Source organism: Chroicocephalus ridibundus, chromosome 6 (genome assembly GCF_963924245.1).
Source record: "Chroicocephalus ridibundus chromosome 6, bChrRid1.1, whole genome shotgun sequence".
Classification (NCBI taxonomy): Eukaryota; Metazoa; Chordata; class Aves; order Charadriiformes; family Laridae; genus Chroicocephalus; species Chroicocephalus ridibundus.
Window position 1 is genome coordinate 49,830,546 of NC_086289.1, and position 25,116 is coordinate 49,855,661.

The 25,116-nt window shown below is 36.9% G+C and overlaps 1 protein-coding gene across 1 annotated transcript in view; it reads left to right on the forward strand.

Moving 5' to 3' along the window:
* The window catches only part of DNER (delta/notch like EGF repeat containing), a 137,664-nt gene that overhangs the window by 74,513 nt on the left and 38,035 nt on the right, over positions 1-25,116 (forward strand). The window contains exons 5-6 of the mRNA XM_063339824.1: positions 8,958-9,103; positions 20,336-20,489. Coding sequence (XP_063195894.1) covers positions 8,958-9,103; positions 20,336-20,489 — 300 coding nt within the window. The remainder of the gene's footprint in view (positions 1-8,957; positions 9,104-20,335; positions 20,490-25,116) is intronic.

Sequence of the window (25,116 nt, forward strand, 5' to 3'; positions counted from 1 at the left end):
TTACCTGGCGTTAAATTAATATACCTATTCACTAAGGCAACAAATCTGTGCTTCAGGACTCAAAAGATACACCTGTGGATGTGAGACTTACAGTCAGTTGCAATTTCACAGTTTCCAGTCTACTTGGTAAACTAGTATAGGTATACCTATACTGGTATATAGTTAGCAAATTATATTTAACAGTACAGTTTTGCTAGTAATCAAAAAACCCATAGTTTTTTTTTTTTTTTGGGTGAATTTGGAAATTAGGTAGTAAAATTGCATATTGTATGATTATCAGTTCAATTTTAAGAAGTGTTTATTTTGAGGTTTTGAGCATAATGTAGAGCATGGAGTTGGCAGTGCTCACTCTGTGCATGCAACCTATTTCTTTCCTTTCTCCCAACAACATAAAAAATGCAATTATGTTTTCAGGTCTTCATCGTGGTTATTAGGATATTAACTCTGTTGACAAAACCTGCTTCTCACCAGCTTCCATGATAAAATGCTGGAAAAATTGCTTTTCTGCCTTGGTGTGCCTGCTGCTGAAGCTGCAATGATGGGAGCTGTTTCAGACAAATAGTAAAACAGACAGTTGGGCGTTAGTACTTTGCCTGCATTTCCCCATAGGTAATATGATAGAAAAGTTTGTATATCTGTAGTTGTTAAAAAATGATTGTAAATAGCTTGAAATTACTTACTTTTTGACGTTGTGCTTTATTTAGTAATTCCATGATGCAGGTTAAAAAGCAGCTTTCATGAGATGTTACTACATTAGTTTTTTAGTTTATTGTCTGCTTATAAAATAATAAATTTATAAGCAAAATTGCTATTTTGCAGATAAGACCTTACAGATAATACGGTAGAAGGTTTAACATTTAATATGGATGAATATTTTATCTGAATAGAAAAGAAATCCTCCAGCCAAATCTTTAAACTGTAACGCTTATTTTCATCACAGCAAAAAAAGGCCGACGTAGACCAGGTTTATCTGCAAGATGCTGAGCCTTTTAGATCAATATGATTTAACTAACTGGTTTAAATTATAATTATAATGTATTTCTAAAGTATCTTCATAAATAAAATTGGTAGCTGTACAAACTCACTTGAAAATGGATGCTATAGCATCTTTATGGTGAGATGAAGGACACCGATGCCATTCAAACGCCAGCACCTGTAAGGCAGCTTGCTTGAATTCCACAAAACTTTTTGAAGTTTTGCTTAAAAAGGAAAATTAAAGCTTGGCTCCTCAAGCATGAGAGACCTGGTGCATTTTAAAAAGTGTGTGAACCATATCTTTATATTTACAGAGAAGATAATATTTTCTTATGCAAAATGCTGTCCTGCCTTTCTAATGCAACAAAGTATTTTCTTTAATATCCCTGCCCTAAGCAGTTATTTGCTCTCTTGATGCTCTTTGGGTTATTTAATGAAGCTCCTTTCAACATCTCATCATACTTTAACAAGTGGTCACCACTAATATGACTGCAGGTATATTGAATAGGCAAAATGAAGCTTAGTGTACAAAATCCTGTATTAAAAATATATAGTCTAGAGAGATATTTTGAAACAAATCGGTCTGATTTTCTTGCTCTTTTTATTTGGCTATAGAACTTCAGATTAGGAGGCAAGTTGTAACTGTGTCTTTTGGATGGTGCATTTTGTGTTGTTACATGTATTTAAAACATGCACATATTTCCATCGAAAGAAAGCAGTTTGCTGCATGTTGAAATTGTTTTTACTTAAGCAAAAATTAAATAGGACAATTTTATTTCATAATAGGAGATGTGTGAATTGAATTCACTGAAAGCCACGTAATCAAGTTACTCTAGCTATAACAAGTTACCACGTGTCAGCTGAGCGTCTGCGTGAGCTCCTAGCCCATGGCATATGCACAGTCATTTGACTTAACCCTCTTTCACTCTGGACTAAATTAAGTCACATCATTGCCTTGCACATGGGGCGGTTGGAGTGTTCAGGGAGTTCTGCTGCTCAGCCGATGTACAGTGACGTGTGTGTGACTATTGCTTTTGTGCAAGTCAGCCTTGCTGCTTCGGGAATTTGGTGACAACTGCTCCAGTTAATGGGGTTTTCATTTTTCCCGTGTGCAATTTGCCTGGAAGGGCTGTATTGTAGGCGTATTGAGTATTGTGCTCAACTGTGAACATTTCCCTGGGGTTCTGGGTGTAAGAGCTAACCTTGCAGAAAACGGCCTTTTGATAAACAATAGCAGCAGCAGCAAAAGTGCGAACAGTGTAAAAAGTTCATTAAAGTGTTAATTTCAATGACTTTTTTAAAAGATGGCCTTATAAGGCAAAAAGTTAAGCATTCAGCTGAAATCTAAACAATTCTGAAGAATGCTGTTAGACTATATAAGAAAGGATATCTTTATAAATATGATAAAAATCAATATCCTGCCCTGCCCTTCATGATCAAGTCATGTGTACCTTGTCTCACATAAGTGGATGTAAACGTTAGACTAATAACTTTTTTATACTTTGTATTATGTTTTAAGCTACCATCTAAATAATTTTTACTCTTTAGAGTAGTCTTTAATTAATCAGTAAATTATTCAAAATTAATATTTATTCACTGCCACTTCCAGGAAGTAACAGTTATTTTTCTAGTCTGTCTTTGGAGGTTCATCTGCTCAAATTTGTAATGCTTGGCGAAATACTTTTTGTTTGTTTGTTTATTTTTAAGATGTCTCTTCCTTCAAATATGACTTTTGTGACCAATTCACAGTCAAGATATTTACTTTCAGTTGATCATGTAGTTGTTTGTACTGTGAGATCTTGGACAGTCTGCTTAACCTCATCTGTAAAATAAGGATACTAACGCATAACTTAAAGGAAAGTGCGAGGTATGTTTTAATAATGCTTGTGAAATGCTTTGAGATCTTCAGCTAGTAGTGTAACATACTGTACAGTGTATTTAAATGTCAGGTAGCCACTCATAAATCTTTAAGTTGAACCCAGTCGCTATAGATAAATCCTAGCTAACCTTGCCTTACAATGTACTGCAGCTCCCCTTATCGCAGTCCCAGCTGTGTCATTTGTATTCCACCACACTTAGCTGCTTTTGTGAAGTGTGGTATCAGAGATTCTGGTGGTCTACATTTGTGCCCAAAATAGTTCACAACCAGCTTGGTAGCATTGTGAAGATGCTGATAAATAGGCACGTAATGGGGAAATTGCGACACAGGAAATCTATTAGAAGATTAGTCTTGTCACCCTTCACTGGGCTTTCACCATTATTTTGGACAGTAAGCAGAGTCCTTGAAGCCACGACAGAAGGTGACACTAAGCTACTGTCACGTCTCCTTAATAAGCTGTATGCAAGTGGTTTCATAAGTGTAAGTGTGTACCCTTGCTAGCTGACTAGTTCATAATCCTATCATGGGTTTTGGTCCAGTCAAGCTATTAACTTGGGTAATTTTTTAGTAACAGTAAAATTCAGAAATTGCCATTTGTCATAGAATGAATGTAATGGAACATGTATTGGGGATTTTTCTATGCTAAGTGAATCCAACTGGATTGTTCCGTTCATAAATATAAATATATTTTAACTGTCAGTCCTGCAAAACTGAGCTCCAGCTTGAAAGTCAAGCTGTGTCCTATTTCTTCCAAAGTTTTGATAATTATTTTCTGACACCCAAATTTTGCTTTCTGTTACACCTGTGTAATACTATTATTGTCAATCTGCCTCTAATAGAATTGCAATGATCTTACTGAGAAACTTGACCAGCAGCACGTTTATCTTTATCATTGTAATGATTGTTATGTCTGAGAAGAAAGTATATGTTTGATTTTTCAGAGCCCAGGATGAGTTTTCAGTGTTGGTAGTGAAGGAAGAAAGCATATCTATTTTTAAATTGAATATGACTACAATATCAATTTGGAGAAGAAAAAAAAAAAGAGAAGTTTTAGTCACTTAACAACAAAAAGTTCTTTAAATTGCTGTTTTATGTGAATTTTTGAAAAATAAAGTATTTGAAACAGTTCTTGAACTGATTCTCACTAAAATCTATATATACTTTCAAAAGCAGTATCTGACCAAAGCTTCTGTGACAAAGCACAGTAAGCATGCTGATCTATATGGAATTTGGGAGAGTTGTACAACTTATAAGTAGTGCTATTTGTGGGCAAAATAGCACTTTTGTTATTGCAGCTGTATTTTTGTATCCCCAGATGCTATGTTGCCTAGCAGTATCATTAGAGAATGATCTCAGCTTTTCAGTACAAGTATCCTATGGTACTGATGGCATGGGAAGTACTGCACCAAAGATTGCAAATGTCATTGACTACCTGTTTCTCACTTCTTGTTTTCTGCTTATGTATGATAATCATCCTAAGGCAAGCTAGGAAAGGATTCCTGACCCGTTTTTCCAAATTCGGTAGAACAGTGTTAGTGTCAGGGCTCTAAGTGTATTGACAGGCATTAATGATCCTGCTCATTCGGGTCATGGAAAAGGTGATACATGATTGTCTATTTGTAAATTAAAAGCATGCCTCTATTATTTCAACATGTAAAGGTAAATTTTCACAATCAAGTGCATCTACAGAGCATCTTGTTACGTTTCTTCATTTTTTAGGTCTCTAAAATGAGTTAACATGACTTCCATGAAAGATTGGAAAGATTGAGCTCTTAGATTTGCTAGATCAATAACCACTGTTTGAGACTGTGATATACAGTGCCATAAGAGAGGTAAATTGGTTTGTGTAGTCAAACTGAATTTACTACTTTATGCTTAGATCAAAAAAGGCACTTATGCATGGTGGTGGTTAGACGCCTGTGGTCTTCATGGCCTTGAATGTTAGCCTTACCATATGATACATGGACAGTGTGAGTGCTATCAAAGTGAAATAATGTTGGATAAAATTTGGACATAATTTTAGGAGGAAGGACTAGAATTCAAGTCTCCCTTTGTTCTTTTTCTGGTGAGTACTGTAATCAAAATTTAGTGGTTCTGCTCCCCACTCCCCGGCTTGCTTTCTTTAAATTATTCTTATGTCTGCAAAGTTCAATGTCCACAAAAGAAAAGATTGAGCATATTGATGACTCCTGTTTAGCTTGGTGGATAACATGATGAGAGATGTGTTCAAAGAGAAAATTCTTCTTGGCTCTTTTATTCTTTAGGTTAATTCTGTAACTTGCTACTATCTGTGAATGAACTAGCAGACATACTTATGTAGCTTCTATCCTGGGCCACTAAGATTTATAAACTATGGTTCAATATGCTCTGATAGCAGCCGTATTGTTTCTGGAGACTGAAATCAGGTCTGGAAATATAATAGCTTCATTATGTCACTACATGACATGAACTGAAGATATGGTGCACACCCGATACCACTGCTTTGCTCCTGAAGGACTGATACTATCTGGTTTTCTTCCATTTGTATATATCCCAGTTTCCCATTTTCCACGTAATGAATAACTGACTGTACTGTACACTGGGAATGGGGTGAAGAAATGACATCACCTTATTCTGGGGACCTTTTTCATTTTCCTACCCATTAGTGCCATGGTTATATACTGTGCAGGGAAGCTGTAGGCACTTAGTGTCTTTGAGAACTCCACTGCTTTGCAAGATGTTGAAGTTGGCTACTGACCCCAAAAGCTTTTGGTGTGGGAAAGTGTTGAGAGAGAAAAAGAGAACAGATGGAAACTGATAGACATCCCACTGCTGTCTCATTTCCTTGGGAAACCATGCTAAAAATAAGTTGAAAACTTGGGAACTGATGCTTCATTGTAAGTGAGTGCCCAAACCCTTGACAGTTGTTCTCTCTTATCCAAGAAACCTTTAGGTGGACTCTAAGACCTGTACTTTAGCGAATCAGAACTTTAATTTAGGGAACTATTATATATTTCTGATGTAAAATGATAATCTATTGTTTCAACGATAGCTGAATATATGTTAAGATTGGAATACAGAGAAACACATTGGAGGCAATTGCAACAGGCGAGCTTCCGTGTGTGTAATAGCATTGAGTACGCAGCAAGAGTTAGTTACGATTTGAGGTTGAGTCTTATGCCTTCCATTAGCATGATATGCAACAGGGCAATGTATTCTTTATTTTTCATTCTTAACATTCTTGATGTGAGAGAAACAGGAGCATACGCAGTTTGTGCTCCTAGGCATAAGTAGGTGAAGCTGCCGGGGTGGAATGAGCTGTAGTGTATTTTACCATGCGTACTGCCAATGAAATCATGCAGGCATTTCTCAGACTACCAACTGTGCATGCACAAAGCTTGAAAATATCTGCGTTGCAATCTAAGTGACTACTCACATCACATTATGATTTATTAGGTTTTAAAACTGTTTCCATATTATTACTGTAAATAGTTCAACCCTGAATTCTTCAACCTAAAATGCTCTGTCACTGTGCTTTAACTAGCTTTAGAAAACCAGAAAAGTTAAACTGAACAAAATTACCTTTTGCTTTAAACAGCTGTAATGTTTTTCTCCAGACCTTAGATGAAGGGAGCTGTAAACATGCTTCTGAAATTATTCTCCTACCTAGAAGTTAAAAATAGAACTTAAAACTCACTCTAGTTCCATTGCTGTTATGGGAATTGGAGAAGAAATTAATTGAAGTGCTATGACCCGAGTTAAGCAGGGACTCATATTTAGATGATCAGACAAGCTTCCTTTAGCTTTAAAACCCAGAGGTCTCAAAGTCGTATGCAACTTATATAGAGTGAAAATAAATAGTTGTGTTTTTATTTTTCTAGTCTTTGGAAATTACGTGAGATAATTTGAAATTACAGGAGAATGTGTGGCATTCCACTGGGAATAATGACTTTTTTCAGTGGTTTGCTTAAGGGCTTTTGGTACCAAAATAGTAACGAGACTCAAAGTACAAAGAAGGTTGATTTAATATTCCTTTAGGGAACTGTCCTGAAGAATATGTAACAATCTGCTTCAGACAAGCAAATGTGAACCCAAAGACGTATTCTAAATACCACATTCTTCCAAGCATTCACATACAATTGCATAACTGCCAGTGACAATCGCATTCAATTGTTAAAGGAAATAATTCTGGCTGCATCTTTGAACAGATGGGTAAAAATGGAGTGTTTATTAAGGCCAGAATAAATTGGCTTGCTTTGAAGAGGTCAGCAGATTACAGTAATCTTCCCTAGCCAAAACATTTGGAACCATTCTGAATATTTTTTTTTTCTTAATCTATCTCTTAGAATATTTAACTACCTTGTAGATGCTAAACTCAAGTTGATGACATCTGTATTGGATGTGAGATTTTCCTGCTTTGAAGATATGGTTTAGGGATCATTGTTTCTAGCACAGAAAACTAATTGTTCAAAGGGTACAGAACTATAAAAAGTGAAATCTAAAAATTAAGAGCAAAGAATGGAAGTCTTCCATATGATTTTCTACGGAATTTGTAGAAATAGTCATGCTTGACACTTTCACATGCAGAATGTAAGTAATGTTTAGCAGCTGTTCTGAAAAGAGAATTCACCTGCAGTTCAGAGCGTTTCATGAAACCTCGGTTTATTGCTGTTCATTACAAATATTTTGTACTATTTTTTTTCTGCTTGACTAAATACTATGCTATCTCCAGTCTATAATGCAAGAAGCTAGACCGTGTCTTTGAAGTTCCTTTGAGATTTAGGCTGTGAATGGATTCTAGAATTTAAAGTGGAATATATTAGAAAAAGCATTCTATGTCAAACACTTCCTGCATCTATTTACTGTCATTCTTTTAAAAATTAAGGATATTTAGATTAAAAAAAGCATTGAATTTTACTTAAATTCTCTCTCTATTAATTTCTAAAGAAAAGTATAATCCTGCAATGGTTCTGCGTCTGTAACTTTCCATACTGATATTACAAACAGTCTTAGACCCTTAGAAGTCTACCTACATTGAGGACAGTCCGTCAAATTTAAGTTTGACAATTTATGGAAGTATCTTTGTTTTTTTTAATGCATATATTCTGCATGCAGTATATGCCCTATACCAAACGCACGTTTATGTCACTGCGCATTTATTCTGCCACAAGCGCCCACAACAAAACAGCTAACTGATGCCTCGCACGGAAGGGCTGGAGCCCAGGAATCTCATCACTGTGGTGGAACAATGCAGTCCAAGCACAGGTGAAGGAGAGCTGCAGGCTGTGTGTATTTTGACGTGAACTCTGACTTAATTGTGTACGTCATGGGCTGTGTATGTACTTTATTTTCCAGGTATATCTGTTAGAAATACGGGTGATACGGATGTTGTTATGCTCCACTGTGTTTTAATAGCTTTCAGCCATTTTTTTTAATTCCATGCAATTACAGGTGCCAACCAGACGTTCATGAATTTTCGTCTTCCTTATCAAATGTTCACGTTTTCATGTTTTGTTTGTCTATACCTAGTATATCACCTTACAGAGTGATCAGATCAGACATTCAATAATACTTGTATTGCAAATATATACAAAGAGATGCTGTCAAGCTGCGTATGTCTGTTCTTGCAAACTTCATAAAAAATGCAGCCAAAGGGGTTGTCCATCTGTTACCAGTGTGATGCAGTTTATGATCTGTGTGCTTTTTAGCTCTGAAGTAACTTCTGGAAATTCACTTAAAATTTTTTCTCCACAGAATTTGATTTTACTATTCCTTGTCACTGAAAAACTTCAGGAAATATATTTTTAACTCACCAAAAAGATAGCAGCATTTGATTATTAGAGACCTAAAATATGATAGCGGATTAGCGGTCTGGAATTAGGTCTGTTTCACCAGCCTGCCTTCCTTTTGTTAATCAATATAATGAGTGTTCGTTTCCAAACTATATTCTAATCTGTATTTACATGCATTGCGTTTAGACAGGAGTGTATGACATATGACCAACGATGTTCTTAGTTGACAGTTTGTTTCAATCAGTTTTATTTATTTGTCTAGCAGTAGAGCATTAATATGTATTAGCGTATTTTCTCATATAGTAAGAATAATGTTTTGGGGTTTTTTTAAGGTTTTTTGAACGATTCAGTTACTAAATGCATTGTGGCTCTACGCTTGACTGTGATAGTGAAAGTCAGTACCTGCATGCCTGTGGGAAGCCATTCAGATAACATCCAGTGTTCGGGGAAAGGAAAATGTATCACCAAACCAGATGAGGTAAGATGAATTTATCAAGACCTTCCTGTAGGGTGAAAATTCCGTGATAATATAAATGCAGGGTAAATTGTACTTGTTCCTCTGAGTGTATGCATACCTTGCTGCTGTGTAATAGGCTTCAAAAGCTCACAGGTGTTACTAAATAGTAACAATGTGTTTATTTGCTATTCTTAAAAATCAAGCACTTAGAAGTAAGAAAATGACTGACGTGAGATACAAAGATACCCTACCTGGGCAATAAAAACAATTATTCAAATTAGGTATAAGGTAATGCGTTGTGCATCTTACTGTCACTACACAAGAATATTCCTCTGTGAGGTGAGGAGCGCGTGGTGGCACTTGGGATGCCCAGTCTCCAGACCAGTATGTTCCAGTTTGTGAAGTCTTCAACCTTCTTTTGGTTTTAGGTCTGATTTAATCTAGTACTTATCTCTCCATGTCTCGATAATTGCTTGCTCAGAAATCACTGATCAGTGCAACGGAATTGTCTGAGCATAATTATGAGAAGAAACAGAACAGAGTAATTTGGTAATGTTTGGAAGTTTTCCTGTACAGCTTTCTCCTTTACGTGGTACTGCACCAAGAGATTGCAACAGTGACAGCAATTTGACTGGCCACCGTGAATTATTTGTGCCATCTAGTAACATGAGAAAATAAAAAACAAATGTGTCAAATTTGCAGTCTGCTTACTGCTTTTACAAAACCAGCCTTCTGTGAACGAGATCCTGTATTCTCTGTTACCTTCTATACGTGTTTTTTTTTTTTAATTTTATGGATTAAAAGTAATTTACAGCACAAATATGCACAGTTAATCTTTGGTTTTATTAAATTCATTTGGGATATAAAAGCAATAGTAACTGTTGAGTAAATATTAACAGCTGTGAGCCTGCTGTGAGCATAGAAAATTTGGCATGTTTAGGGAATTCACTGTTAGTTCATCTGCTAGCACTTCCTGATTTAAATTCTCAATAAGCATGTTTGATAGAAAAATGGTGTTTTGAATTGTAACAACAATAATTAAATTGCTACAGTAATCTATATATGCATGGCAGTGGTAACATCTGGAAGAATTAAGCATCTACTTTATTTCTCAAAAATTAAATTTTAAAAATCTTGAGGTAACGTGTGAATGCACTTATTGAGAGATGTGTTTAGAAGTAAGTGCTACTCTGCCTCACCATCTGGCTGGTATACAAATAAATTATTCATTCGGATACAGTGTCCTGTTGCCTAGTCCAGTTTAGTTTTTTCTGCTTTACTATATTTAACATATTTGTTTTATGAAGTCAGCATCTTGAATTTGAGTTATGTAAGTAATATATTCACAATTGTAAATAATATATTTACTATATATAACAGCATATCAAAATGTCACCTTTTTCTAATTTTTGTCGAGAGTTAAACCCTTTGATAAACAACCTTATTTTCTATTTTTTTATGTTTGTCCATTTTTATATCTCTAATTTCTTTCTCTTATTGCACGTAATATGTCACAAAACAAAAATAAATTATTTCCTGTATCTATGCAGAAGCATTAATGCTTTTCTGTATTAAGGAAAATGTATATTTGGCCTTTAATAATTATCCATGTTTTATAAATCTTGGAGACACGGCAAGTAAAATAAAATGATATTTACAAAGAAAGACAAATTGGCTTCATGGCAAGATAGAGGAGCTGTTATGTCCCTCATAAAAAGATAAATCAGTACCTGTACGTCGCCACCTTTAATCTTGCCATTGAAAGTTTTTTATGTTAAGACTAGAACTGTTAGTGATAAATGACCTCTCCTCATGCACATGTAGTTTGTTGCTTTCCCTGGAAAATTAATAGAAAAATTTAGGATTGTTCAAAAATATGTCATGTTGTCTGTTTGTCCATAACGTTTTTCAAATCTATCAGCTTTCCTTACTCTTTAGCTTATTAGTTACATAGTAGAATTGATTCAAGCATAGAACAAACAATATAGGTAAAAATAGAAGGTGCATATTCCATTAAGCAGGGTGTTTTTTGACATTGTTTAACTCATTTTAGGTGAGATATGTCCTAAAATGTCTTGGTGATTTCCCTTACGATGGAGCAAACAACTGCCAAGATTACGTGCTCGACATGTACCAACCATTGTGTCAGTTTCCCACAAGCCACATTGTCTGCACTTTGTTTTGCAGAACTGAAACTTTAATTTTCTTTAGGTTTACAACATGCCCTTTGTGATTTGCTGTTTGTTTTTACTTATAATTCATTCTGTTTTGCACAATCTAGTCTTGCAGGACGCAAATCAACTTCTTAGAAGCTTATTCATGGTATTAGCTCTTTTACGCAAAGAGCTCTGCTGGCTATAGTCATTGCTTCCAGTGCCAAGAAGATTAATGATTGTCTTTGTGTTTTTATGTACTTCATATTTTTATTCCAAATCTAGTTTAATATAAAAGAATGTAGTAACACATCTGCTTAATGGGAAAGTTGAATGTAATTAACAGTCTGCAGTGATATAAGTGCAGTGGCATACCGCTACCTCTGGAATGCATAAAACTATAAACAAATGGATTCTGGTCTAACTTGGAAGTCTTGGCCAGTTTTTACTCATTCCTTACTGATACACAACTTAGCTTCTACTCAGCTAGAAGCTTTTTATAGAGTGTGGATATGAAATGGAAAGCTTTTAATGGCAGAAGTTTCTTTTTCATTTATTGTTCCTTCTGAAAGGAACATAAAATTCACCACTTCAAACAAAGTTCTGTGAAGTGAGGTGATGCTGAGTCAAAGGGATGCCTTTTCCTTCGTTTGTATGAGCTTTGTACCTCTGCTTTGCTGCCATGCTTGCCATTCTTCCACAAGAGAAGTGGTAATGTGTCAGAAGGCTAATGCTGGTCTTGGCATCACTACAATATAAATACCACTTTCACATTTATGTACTCAGCTTTACACCAGAATAAGTTGTCCTCAAACCACTAATCTGTGAATGGAAGAGGAAAAATCTTGGTATTAATCCAAAGAGAGAGACCAGAAATTTGAATTTCTGATTCAGTGTAGGATTTTCAAGTGAACTTTGGCCATCCATTGGGTTTGAGAGCCTCAATTTTGCTTACGTATGGCGATAAAATGATTTCTTTTGCGGATTGCTCTGTTCTGTAACTTCAGCTTGCCCATGTAAAATATGGAAGAGCTAACAGTGTAAATACGAAATTTTATTGCTAGAATTAGAACCTTTGAGATTTACACCAAAATTATTGGCCTCTGCACTGAGAAATAATGTATTGAACTGAATAGTGATGACTTCCATGTCTTCTATATGGGTTAGAAGCTTTGGGATAGATCCACTTGATTATGTTTGTAGAAAAGCTAATTATAAAAAAACCTCATTTATACCTAAAGGCATGCTCTCCTACATATATACTTTGTTTCCTAAGTACACTATAGTCCTAAATACAAGCTATGTAATTATCATGCAGCAATGTTTTCCTCAAATATTATAGCAACTCACTGTCAATTGTAATAAATACTGAAAGTCTTTCTCAGCAAGAGAAAGAGTAGACATTTATTTTGTTCTGATCATCTTAACAACTTCTTTACTATAGTTTAAGAAAAAAAGTGAGCTTTTATCGTATCTCTTGTCTGAAATTTAGAATCTGATGAGCATGTGTTGCGAGAAAGGGGCAAAGAGGTTTTGGCAGAAAATAAACAGCATATCAGTCAGTGTAAATGTAACTAGCCCCATGTTGTGCAGCTAGTAGGACAGCTCTGGGTTCCCCTACTTGTGCACTACCTTCTCCAGTTTCAGTTGCTCTTTCTCCCGTTGCTACTTCCAGTGCTACGGCCTTGTATTTCCACTTATTGTTCTCACGGTGAGATGACGCATCAGTAAACCACAACCCAGTAACATCACTGCCTTCCTTCAGAGGAGGTCCTTCTTGGATCGGAGATGGTCTGTTTGGCGGAGATCGGAACAATAGGGCACCATCTATATCCTTTTGCAGCTTGGATACTTTAACACTACCTTCAGAGACTGGCCTGATTTCATTAATGCCTTCTAAATAAGCATACCACTTTCGAACTGTCGGTTTCTGGGCAATGCCGGCCGGTGGTGCTGTTCCTTTGTGGACCACATCTAGGAGGCGGAAGGGTCCCTGAATGATCACACTCTGTTCTCTTCTTATTTGCTCTGCTCGTTGCAACGCTTGCACTAGGGACAGTAAACCCTTCTCAAGGTCTGAATATCTGCTCTCAGTATCATTAAAGGAGCGAGAGCTAAATTCCAGTGGTCTTTCTGGTCCTGCTGGTCCCTTCTGCCATAAGTTGCAATGAGAACCATGTTCACTGAACCCCCTTTCTACATGGACAGGGGCAGTTGGATGTATAGGACCAAGTTGTTGGAATAACATTAGCTCCTTTATTAGCAGTTCCAGTGCATTAGTATGTTGGTCAGTCTATTCCCAGGATTTACCCTTTTTGAGCAAATTATAAAGGGGGCAAGCAATGATTGAAAAGCCAGGGATGTGTTTACGCCAATAACTTAAAGTTTCCAGAACTTGCTGTAACTCCTTCGCGCTGGATGGATTCTGTCCACGTTCTATTTTTTTCAGGGTATCCTGAGGGACAGAAGCAGCTCCTTTAATCCACCAGACCCCCAGAAATTTAACTTCCTGTGCAGGTCCCTGACACTTTGGGTCTGGAATTTCCAATCCTAAATCAAGTAGTGTTTCTTGGATGTTTTCCGTCATGTCTTTTACACTTTCTTGGTTCTCTCCCCCTATTAGGATGTCATCAATATATTGGTATACCGTACATCCCTGTGAAACAGGAATCTCTGATAGGACTTTAGCTAAAGCATTGTGAGCAATAGTGGGGGAATGTTTGTATCCTTGTGGAAGTCAGTCAAAAGTATATTGGATTCCTTTCCATGTGAATGCGAACTGTGCTTTGTCCTGCTCAAGGAAGGGAATCATAAAGAACATGTCTTTAACATCTAAGGCAGCCATCCAAGAATGGGCAGCTACTTGTATCATTGTCGCAATTTCAGCGATATTCGGAACCACGGCAGTCAGGTGTGCAGTATTGGCATTTAACTTTCGGTAATCTACTGTGAAATGCCATTGCCTGGTTGGTTTCTTTACTGGCCACACCGGTGAATTAGAAGGTGAATGAGTTCTCTTAGTGATGCATCTTTTTTACAAATCTAATACCACCCCTTTAACTCCTGCAAGTGCAGCTGCAGGCAGTGGATATTGCTGAACGTTGGTGATTTTAGAGGGAGGTAAAGGTATGGAAGTTTCCAATAGTCTCAGTTTCCCTGTGTCCAATCCCTTTTTGCGTCCTACAAAACTCCATACAGTTTCATCTGGAACTTTCCACATTTGCCCACGCAGCACATCAAATCCTAGGAGGTTAGTACGCAACGCACCCACTAACACTTCTGCCCTAGTCATTCGTTGTTCTCCTGGCAACCAGAGGTTAGTTTTTGTGGTGGGGCATGTTTTTACCACGCCATCAATTCCTGTGAAGTTGACTCTGCGTTGGGTGGGATTTATACCTAGAAGTTGTGCCATTTTGTTAGTGATTGCAGACGTTTGGGCTCTGGTATCAATAACAAAGTTTACCGACATCTTCCAGGGTCTAACAGGAATGACAATAACAGATTTGGAGTCTTTATGAGAGAGCCATTGAATCGTTAGTACCCGCTGGGCAGGGTGGCTCACTGCCCTCCCTGGGGATAGGAGATTTTTGGCTGGGACTCTGACGAATCAGTCAAGTTACGCTCTGGTGCAGAAGGCACAATTTTCTCATGGCTTGGGGCCTCTCTGGTTAGACTTTTCTGTCCAGTCAAATTATTCCTTCTAGTTAGAGATTGGACCAGTGTATGGAGATCTCCCACAGGGACACCGTGCAAGAATTGTCGGGGTACCTCCAGTTCTAGGCCTTTAAGCCACAACTCATTTTGGTCCTTATCAGGCTTAATCTTTCATCTGATTTAGGGTTTTGAGCATGAGTTCGGACTTGGTGAACCTTTTGGGGGTGTTTGGAGGATTTTTCACTAGTTAGGCTGGCCCAGACCATTCGGCGCTTGTATTGGTCTATTTCTTGTACATATTCATTCCAGGTGGGTATGTAGTGACGGTGGCTCCGCTGACAAGTACCCGGAACATCTTGTATGCGATCTTGAGTGCTGACAACAAACAGATTCAGGCAATCAGGAAGGCCATAGATGAGAGGGGCTAATCAATCGGGGTCAACAGGGGCTGACATTGGAGATTTCCGAAATTCCTCTCTGTCATACACGGCTTGCAGACAAGCTGCTTTCCGTATTGCTGCACACAGATCAGTGTAGCCCGTAGCTCTAATCTCTAATGGCTCCCCCCTCTCTCACGGATCCATACCACCTGCCCAATAGGCTGCTCGAGCGGTTGGGGAATAATTATGATCTCCGGGCATAGTAGTTAAAAACACTCCTGGTCCCCAGGAGTGTCCTGCTTCTTCCTCACTCAACATAATTCTATTTCCTCCTTCAGAAGAAACTCACCACACATACTCAACAGCTGACTCTCCTGGCCGCCTTGAATAGTTCTCCCTTATTTTTGCCAACTCTGTTGGTGTCCACGGAACAGTACGCACAGTGGTGTGGACTTCATCATCATCATCAACCGCGGTTTCAGTTTTAACCAGAGGTTGTAAAGGAAAGACTTGGGATTTCAAAGTAAAAGTCCCTTCCGCCTCATCTTCTTCATCGTCCTCGCTGTTAGACCAAAAATCTCCAGTCTGGGTTCTGGAATTTGGACAACACATTAGCTTTTGAATTTTGTTGGACCTGGGCCGAAGGCTGCTTTTAAGAGCCCAGTCACCCTTTCCAATAACATTTTAAGTTGGAGATTTTTCACTCCCAAGTAAAGCATTCCATTTTCACGCAAGCTTATCAACTTGAGTTCTTAGTTTTTCTCCTGTCTCCTTCTGAAAAGCTAATGATGACTTCAACACCTCATTCTCTGATTTCAGAGTTGCGTCATCTATAGCAGAAATCAGATTAGGAGCAGGGGTTTCCCTAGCTTCTTGTTGTGCACAAGATAGACAGGCGCCCAACACTGCACAAATCACACCCTTGCCTTTCCCACTCTGAGCTTTAGTGAAACCTGACACTCTTCAATACCTTCTACCACTTTCTCTTCATCCTCACAAAATTTTTGGGCCCACTCGTTCCCAGCCTGGGAAAGGGGCACGATCATATTTTTGCAGCAGTTTATTCATGGCAATCCTGCTGACTATGCCAAATTTCTGTTGCGAGAAAGGGGCAAAGCAGTTTTGGCAGAAAATAAACCCCCTTGCTTTCTAGCACTCCTCACCGAGGTGGGGGGCCAGGTGCGGCTAGGTTTAAATTCTGAGTGATGCCCAATTCACCACTATCAGTCCAATTGCATTTAATATATATTAAACTGTTACGATTTGGATACACTAGTAGTGGACTGCACCTTCAGTCTAGTCACGCTCATGAACTAGCATGGCCACTCTTGAGTCTTTGGTCATGTTCGATGAGAAACTGAAATGACTAGCTACTTAAACAGTGCAGTTTGTTTAAACAACAGATATATAGGTTCTTATGATTGCCGGTGATAAATACACTGTCTGCAAAGCATGTGCAAATAAAAGTATTGTTAAATATACAAAATGCACAACAAAGTTATAAACAATACAGCCTGGCTATAAATGCAGGAGAGAGATTCTCTAGAGAGATTTCTAAGTTTTCCGAGGAAGTGCTCGGTCCAGTCTAAGTCTTACCTAAAGGCGTCCCTATGGGGGGGAAGAAAGGCTCAGCCCATCGACTGGTCCCAGAAGTCAAAGGCAGTCAGTGATGGAGTCCTCCTTGACTTCTCCACGATGGTGTCTTCCCTGATATCCCCTCTTTCTTGGGCTATTTTTATACTATTTTTTACCTTCAAGGTGGAGTTTGAGTGACTTTAGTCATAAATACTTTTATTATGATTGGTGTAAAATTCTCTTGCTTCGTATTTAAAGGGGTAGTTTACGAACAATTCAGGGCACAGATTCAAGGAGGAGTGGTCGCACCTTAGAGGCAGGTAGCCTTTGGGATGGAGGTGTGTTTTGGTATTATAATGACATTATAATGAGCAAAGTTTGCACAAAGGACAGCATTTCATCAGAATCCAACAAAATGTTGGCTCAGGGTACCAAATAGGCAGCTTATCGGTTCCATGGTACCATCTCATTCCCGTGTCTGATGTACATCACAGGGCAGGGCTACGGAAGGACACATTCCGTTCCTTCTCGCGTGTAGCTTCGCAAGAAATATTGTACAGGAAATCGCAGATGTTGAATTCTTCGCATGCCAGCCGCAGCTGTATTCTAACTTAGAAGCCTTTTGATTTTATACCTTTCCTTAATGTGTGAACAATGCTTTATTTTTGACCATTTTAGTAATTGTTCCACAGCATGTGATTACTCTGCTTACTTAAAATAGGGAAAAAAGTACTATATTCCAACTATATTTTTAATACGACACTTACAGACAATTGGATTGGGTAACAGCAAATTATATTAGAGTTTATTATATTGCCATCCAAATTGGTATATGATAGATTTATACTCCCACAATCAAGTAAAATACACAGATGAACTGTCTATTGATAGTAGGTAGTTTTGGAATTCTTAGATAGTGACTTTAATACTAGCATTATTGCAGTGCGTAGTTTTTTCTTGACTTAGTTTTCCTCAAATATGCTAGTACACATAATCTATTCAGAAAAAAAATATTAATAGTATCATTTGAGAAAAGTGAAGATGACATGCCTAATAAAAGTGATGACACCTAATCTTCTCTACAGAATATTGTCTGCATCTCAGAACTGTTATCTGTCATTAAACATTTCACTTTGAAGTGTTACAATGCTTTTATTTTCTGCTTTCAAAACCCATTTTGTTAACTACGCTTTATGGTAAATTGATCCTTATATCATACTCTTAGAGAGATAGCCATATGTTCTGAGGTTTTTTTAACTTCCTATTTCATTAATATTGTTGAAGCAATGACTGATTGTTGCATTGTTTAAATATATTAATACTTATAACAATCAGCTTCCATGGCTTTGAAATTAGATTTTAGTGCAGGTAGGGCCATGACGTTTGTGTCTATGTGGACAGCACAGACATTCCCGTCCTCTCCCATGAGTGGTTCGGGTAGCGATGCACTTTGCCTCTTGCTCTCAGATCTATCATAAAACTACCATGAACCTGAGCCCACCTAACAAACATGGTACCTCTCTGTTCTGACAGAGTTAACTTTGATGGGATGTTATACTTCTTGGTTCTCTTGCTTAGGGATGTTTTTAGAATCAGATAGATGTAGATAAGCCTGTTCTCATTTTCAGTGTGTACACAAGCACCAGAAACACATTTAGATGAGATCAGGACTTGATCTCTTCAAACAGGGTACCGAATCTAGGTACAGTGCTGTGCTCGATTCTTGTCCATTTGAAGAAAAAATACCACTTTTTCAGACTATGGTATCTCACTTTGTTCATCCGGAACAGGTGAGTTATTGAGACAGGCAGCAACCTTGATTTTGTATTAAGTCTAAACTCAACACTCCATTCCAGAAATGACAACAAATACTTTAAGTCAATACCATAATTTAGTATCAGTAAGAGTTAACAGCTGTGAAGGATGCTGCAGGCAACAGGTTTATATGTGCTCTTTACCTGGGTCCTGATCCTATATATGCACAATGGCACTGCATGACACAGATGATACGAGATGTTGAAGACAAACTAACTTTGAACCACTGATCACTGTTGTTCCTAGGGACCAAAGTGACCCCTGCGCTGATGTGTTTTCCATCAATACTATATGGAAATGTGAAAATATTTACTGTTCATTTAGTTAATTGTTTAGTTCTTAAAGTGATTATCTGTTTCACTCTGTTAGCCACTTTCCTACATAGCTCATATGAATTATCTTCAAAGTAAATTACTGTGCTATGTGGTTATAACGATTTTTGACTGTGTTTTGCTTGCCTGTCTTTCCTTTCTGTTTAGCCACAGCCTTGTTTGGAAACCTGTCATTGCTAATGTGTGAGATATTCAGAGCTCTTTTGTGAAGGGGCTTGAGCAAATATCAGAGCATGCATAGACCGTACGCCTGGCAGGGACTTCTGCCACTCCAGATAAATAACATACCCATTATTTTGAGTTTTGGAGATGTGTGATATTAATCCTTGTTTAAACTCTACCAGTGTAATATTTTTAAGGAAGAATGCAATCTGGGTTTTACTGAGTAAAGTTTTTTATTTGTGTGAAGATGATTATTTTCTTTCCTACTCAGGTCACAGCTGTTTATTCATATGAATCAAACACAAGTGAAAAATAGAAGACAAAATACTCACCCCACCTCTTTGTTTCTAGTTCCATGCACATTCTGTACTTTGCGTGACAATGTTTGTGCATGGGACAGCTGCGTTCCAGCCGTAATGATCTGCCTTTGAAATGTTTGAGAGTGAGTGATGTTGCCATCTAGTGTTTAACGAACAAAGAAAATAAGATATTTGATCTAAACGCATACTACAGATGAGAAAGCTTGCTTCCATTCTTTGAGACTTCCTTGGCAATCTTAGAGACCTAATTGTTTTTTTTTTTTTAAATCTAATCCTAAGCATTTTATTACTAACAAAAATGTGCCATGTCATGCCTACTATAGGTATTTAAGGTCTTTAACAGGTCTAGTGTTTTTGATCTTTTATTAAGCAGCAAGGTTTGGAGAAAGTAACAAATACATTCAGAAGAAGACCTATTTTACCAGAACTGAAGGGGTGTGTCAGTACTGAAGTACCACTGAAGTAAGCCTCTGGGACCCCAGCCCTGACCTTTGCATAAAGGATGCATCTTTATAGTAGGATCTTATTGCACTAAATGTGCACATTATTTATTCTCACAATTATTCCAGTCTATGAATGTAATTTCTGGAATGGAAGAAAAAATTCATAGTGATTTAGACATCATGGATCTGATCCCAACCTCCTCGTCTAGATGAAATTCCCTACAGCATTAAAAATTCCAGCTGAAGAATTGGTGCAGGTTTAGTATTTCAAAGAGTAACTTTATGCAGTTGATGTATTTATGGCAGCTACTGTTGTTATGAACAGGAAAACAAGAAAAATATCTTTGTTCAGTGGAGTATTCAATGAAAGCATAATCTTTGAAAATTCATTGTGAAGTACATTTCCTGGTTGTTTTTAGGCAACTTTTTTCTGTGACTGCGAGGATGCTTATCAGGGTTCCCTGTGTGAAGAATTTGACGCCTGTCAGAGCCAGCCCTGTCAGAACAACGCAACCTGCACCGATGTAGCACAGAAACACGACGGGAACAACTTCACCTGCAGCTGCCCGCCCGGTAGGTTTTGTATTACGCTTTGAATAATGCATTTTTGTTTTAACATTCGGGCATATCTTTTGCAGAGCAGTGAACTGTGCAACTTCGGGTACTAGGAAAGAAAGAAAATACAACAACCACATAAGGGTAGTTTTTAAAAGGCTGTGGAAGATTCTTCATCTGTGAACAATGCCATTGAAAGCGCACATCAGAGACATAACATAATGAGTGAATTATTCATAACTAATAGAACTTCACCTACTAAGAAGAGATGATGGAAACCTAGTTTACATCAGCTTTTTCTTGATCGTTTTTTTTTTTTCTTTTCAATATAGATTTTATGTATACATTATAACTAACCTTTTACTAAACATGCTTTCATTATAACTAGTAAACTCTTTTCTTCAGTTGCACCAATCGATTGGAAGAAAATTCTCTCCACACTATGCAGTGGTTGGATTTTTTCCTCAAATGAGCGTAAATTTTGAAAACTCTTAAAAATTAATAAACTAAACTGAGTAATTTGTGGGCTTGACTAATAAGTGTCTGAGTTCTCTGAAGTGATTTTAAGAACATTTGCTTCAAAAATTTGATCAAATGAATATAGAAATATAAATTGAAATTAAAATTAAACTAAATACAATGATCATATGCTGGAGGGTAAATTAAAGATACATGCTGACAGAAAAAAACCTTACTTAAATGGCTATTATAGAAAACTTTGTTATCTGAACTTTAAATTTCAAAACCAAACTCAATTATCATAATAGAACAGTTACTTCAATATATATTTTCTAAAATTATTTAAAAATAAAAGTTGGCTAACATTAGGATTAATAGCAGATAGTTTAGTAGTTTATTTTCCTTCCTACAAACATTTTACTGTACACTTTCATTTCTGTAATACTGGTCAGTTGATATTAGAGAGAAAGGGGACTTACCTGAACAAGAAAAAAAGTGTGTGTGGGGGGAAGGGCGGGGCAGAAAAAGCCACCCAAATCCGAAGATGGTTCCAGAATAGGCCCTAAGATCTGCACAATATAAAAGCTACATCATAAAAAGCAGATGGAGAAATTAATGATTTTTTTCAGGTTTCTAGTGGTTGTGTCTAAATGGTTATTGACTGGCTTCAATGCTGGGTGGGTATTTGTGTGCATTAAATATATATAAAAGGTAAATGTAGCAATACTTCCTTTATTCTGCTCCAAAGTAGGATCACGGAGTGGGTGTTCTGATATTCGCTTAAAGATGGGAATGTTCTTATTCTTTACCCTAACACATGTCAGCAGAGGTTAGAGAAACTTTTAGCTGCACTGGCCTGAAAAATGACTGAGCCAGAAGCGGGCGGATGCAAGTGATGCTTTAATGGGGCTGTCATGTACTGTCCTCTGAACTGTTTTGTGGTCTTTGCAGTTCAGAAAATAAATCAGCAATGGCAAATTATTAAGGCCCCTTCATTCTCTCCAAAGGCCAGGGCGTTTCCTTTTAATTATACCTTCTCTGCCCCTAGGACTTCCACTTTTTCTCTCTTTGCTCAAAGTCACTATAGCGAATGTGCATCAAGAAAGGGATTTATATTTGTATTTTTACGTAATGACCTGGATTTATACTGCCCTGAAAATAAACTGTGAATTTATTATGCAGGTGTACTCTATTCTATTTCATAAATTTGCCAAGGGATCAACTGTCACTTTAACAAGATATGTAAATACAGTTGAATAATGATTTATATACGAGAAGAGAAAGATCAGAGTGGAACAAACTTCAAATGTTTGACCAATTCCTACCATTACTGTCGTGTTGAATACGGTTGATTGGTGATTCTTTTGGATTTTGACAAGGAGTTTCCAATTAGAAAAGAAAAAGTATTTTTGTTTGTTGCGTTTGTATTGTTTGCTTTTATTGAGATAGCTATCTTGGAAATTGTTCTACATCAAGTACTATTGGGCTTATTTTCTTTTTTCAAATTCTATACTTCTATATATACTTCTATACTTCTATATGTCCCTTAGTAAAGCAAATTTTATCTTATTTCTGTAATGATATAAATTCCTGGTTGTTGGGTTTTTTTTGGTATTATAATCCTAGATGTCTGCATCAAGTCCTTATGTATTTTTCTAAAATCTGGCCTCACCATATTTTTAAAACCTCCTTATGATTTAGAAATGTAGTCACTATTAGGGACAGGCATTTCAGTTGCTCACTTCATAAAGTGTTAACACGATTGGAGAAAAATGGACACCATGAGTTGACAGAAATCAATGGCTAAGATTATGAAAATTTCTTGAAGAAAATTTATTTCTCTTACGTATTTTGGAAATAAAATATGTTTCTATTGATGTTTTTACTGTCTTTTAACTTTGGATTTTAGCCTTTCCATTAAAAAACTGTTTCTCAAAAATATAGCTTATGCCTTGTTATTTTCATAATTGTTTCTTCTCTGTGTCTCTAGGACAATTCTTAGCTCCTATTGGGGAAAAAAATGATGTCAAAATTCTAAATATTTCCTTCTACATAACTCCTCCTACTTCTCATGGTACAAAACAAAGCTTACAATAGATGGAATGAAATTATTTGGTTTCCATATGTGAAGTCTTCCCTTCGAATGACAGTGTAATTAAGTCTGAAAATCCTCAGTAAGCCAAATACAGTTAACTTCATTTATTAGATTCTGGCACTTGCAAGGTTGTGCTCCATGGCCTTCACACACTATGTTTAGGTTTATCTTTTAAGTATTTTAAAATAATTTTTCTTAATTTTTTTAATAGTAAATGTCTATTGTTATTCAGGTGGCTTGATCATCGTTAATTTCAGTGGCTTGTGCTTCTATCCGTAACTTTTTTCCCCCCAAATTTGTGCCCAGACAACAAAAAATAGACAGGAAAACTAGCTGTTTTCATATAATTGTGAATTTTTAAAAAATATACCTTTCATATGGAAAAATATTAAAGAAAATGGTAAATAAGAGTTTAGTTATCATAGATGTCTCCATATGCCATTTTCAGAAACATTTCTATGTGAATAGGATCATGTTTGCCAAATCTTGATAGAAGGAAATGTTATAAAGATAAGTATCAGCAAAAAATGAACAGGTGTAATGATTCCTAAAGTGTATCTCACCACAAAAACTGCTTCCCTCGCTCCCCTGTGGTGATTGCTTAGCAATTGTAGCACTTGTGACATATTTGCTTTGAAACTCCAGAATCATATTCTCTTTCAGATGGACAAAATATGCCCTATAGATAATAATAAGATGGGACATTCATTTTTGTAAAGCTGGCATAAAATACCATCTCTTTTTTCCGCAAGCAATAATGACAATTGGAGGAAGTCAGACTCTTGTAGCAAGCGTCAGAGCAGCACAATCATTTCTGCCTTTCTTCTGCCAAGGTTCTTTTGGATAAATGTTGAATTCCAGGATAATTTTTAGCTTTCACAAACTTGGTAACAGTTTGAAGATGGAAAAATGCTTAAGTGAGTTAAGCATATTCAATACTGTGTTATGATTCATAAAAATAATAAGCTGAACGTGAGAACTTGAAAAAATATGAAGCCTATATATGAAAGAAATCAGTTGATGTAGTCTTCTATAATACTTCATTGCTGTTTTAGTGAATTTTGTGTGCATTTGAATTAGAATTATAGAAAATCACTAGTTATCCAGAATGAGGCTGATGTTCCTCCGAGTGTCTCGATCCGGTCCGGAGGAGCCACGTCATGAGAGCACAGCTCTGGTTTTCCACCTCATTATTTTTCCTCAGTTTAGGTGCTTTATGGGCATTAATCTGGATACAACATACAACAAAGTTTCTTTTCTCAGGTTTTGCTTTGCAGAAAATGGGATCACAATACAGCACATAAAAGCAGTAAGGTACACAGAGAGGAGAGTCTTGTACATCCTTTTCTACAGCAGTGCTCCAGCAACTCCAAATATAACAATCTATGCTGAGAGCTATTTTATGGTGACATCAATAGATTTGAACAGGTTTAAGTATTAGCTCGCCCAAAAGACTTCTAAATCTTAAATTTTGATTGCATTAAAATGTATTATTTAATCAAAATAAGAATATTCTTTTCTTTTTCCATTTTCTCCACTGCATAAGTAAAATCCTAGTCCAGGCATGTCCTCTATCTCACCTTGGGGTCTTTGTCTCAGATACCTGTTCACAGCAGCATATAAACAGTGTCACCTAGTCATAGCTTACTGGTCTTTAACACCAGCCATTGTGTTAAACATGCTTGTTATGGAAGATATTTGCAATTTTATGTAGGGCTCCATTTAAAAAAGAAAACATCTCTGTGTGTAGTTGTATCTTCAGTCGTGCATCCAAGATAGTTTCTTGGAGATAAATAAAAATTAGGAAGGGGAATGTGTGGTATTTGTTAAGGAATTTAAGTTTGGAGTATTTAATCATTTAGATTGTATTTTGTAAGTTTGTTCATTTTTTGGGGATGTGTTATAAGACATCAGACATATGGAACACAGCAAACTGATGGTCAAATAGTACAGTACACACAATCTGTAGCTTGTGAACGCAGAGGAGCTTATTTGGAAGAGTTTGCAATTGTGCTGAGCAGTTCTTCACAGCTCCCACTTAAAATAAACACTCTTTTTGAATCCCAGAAGTAGGAGCAAATGACAGTCATT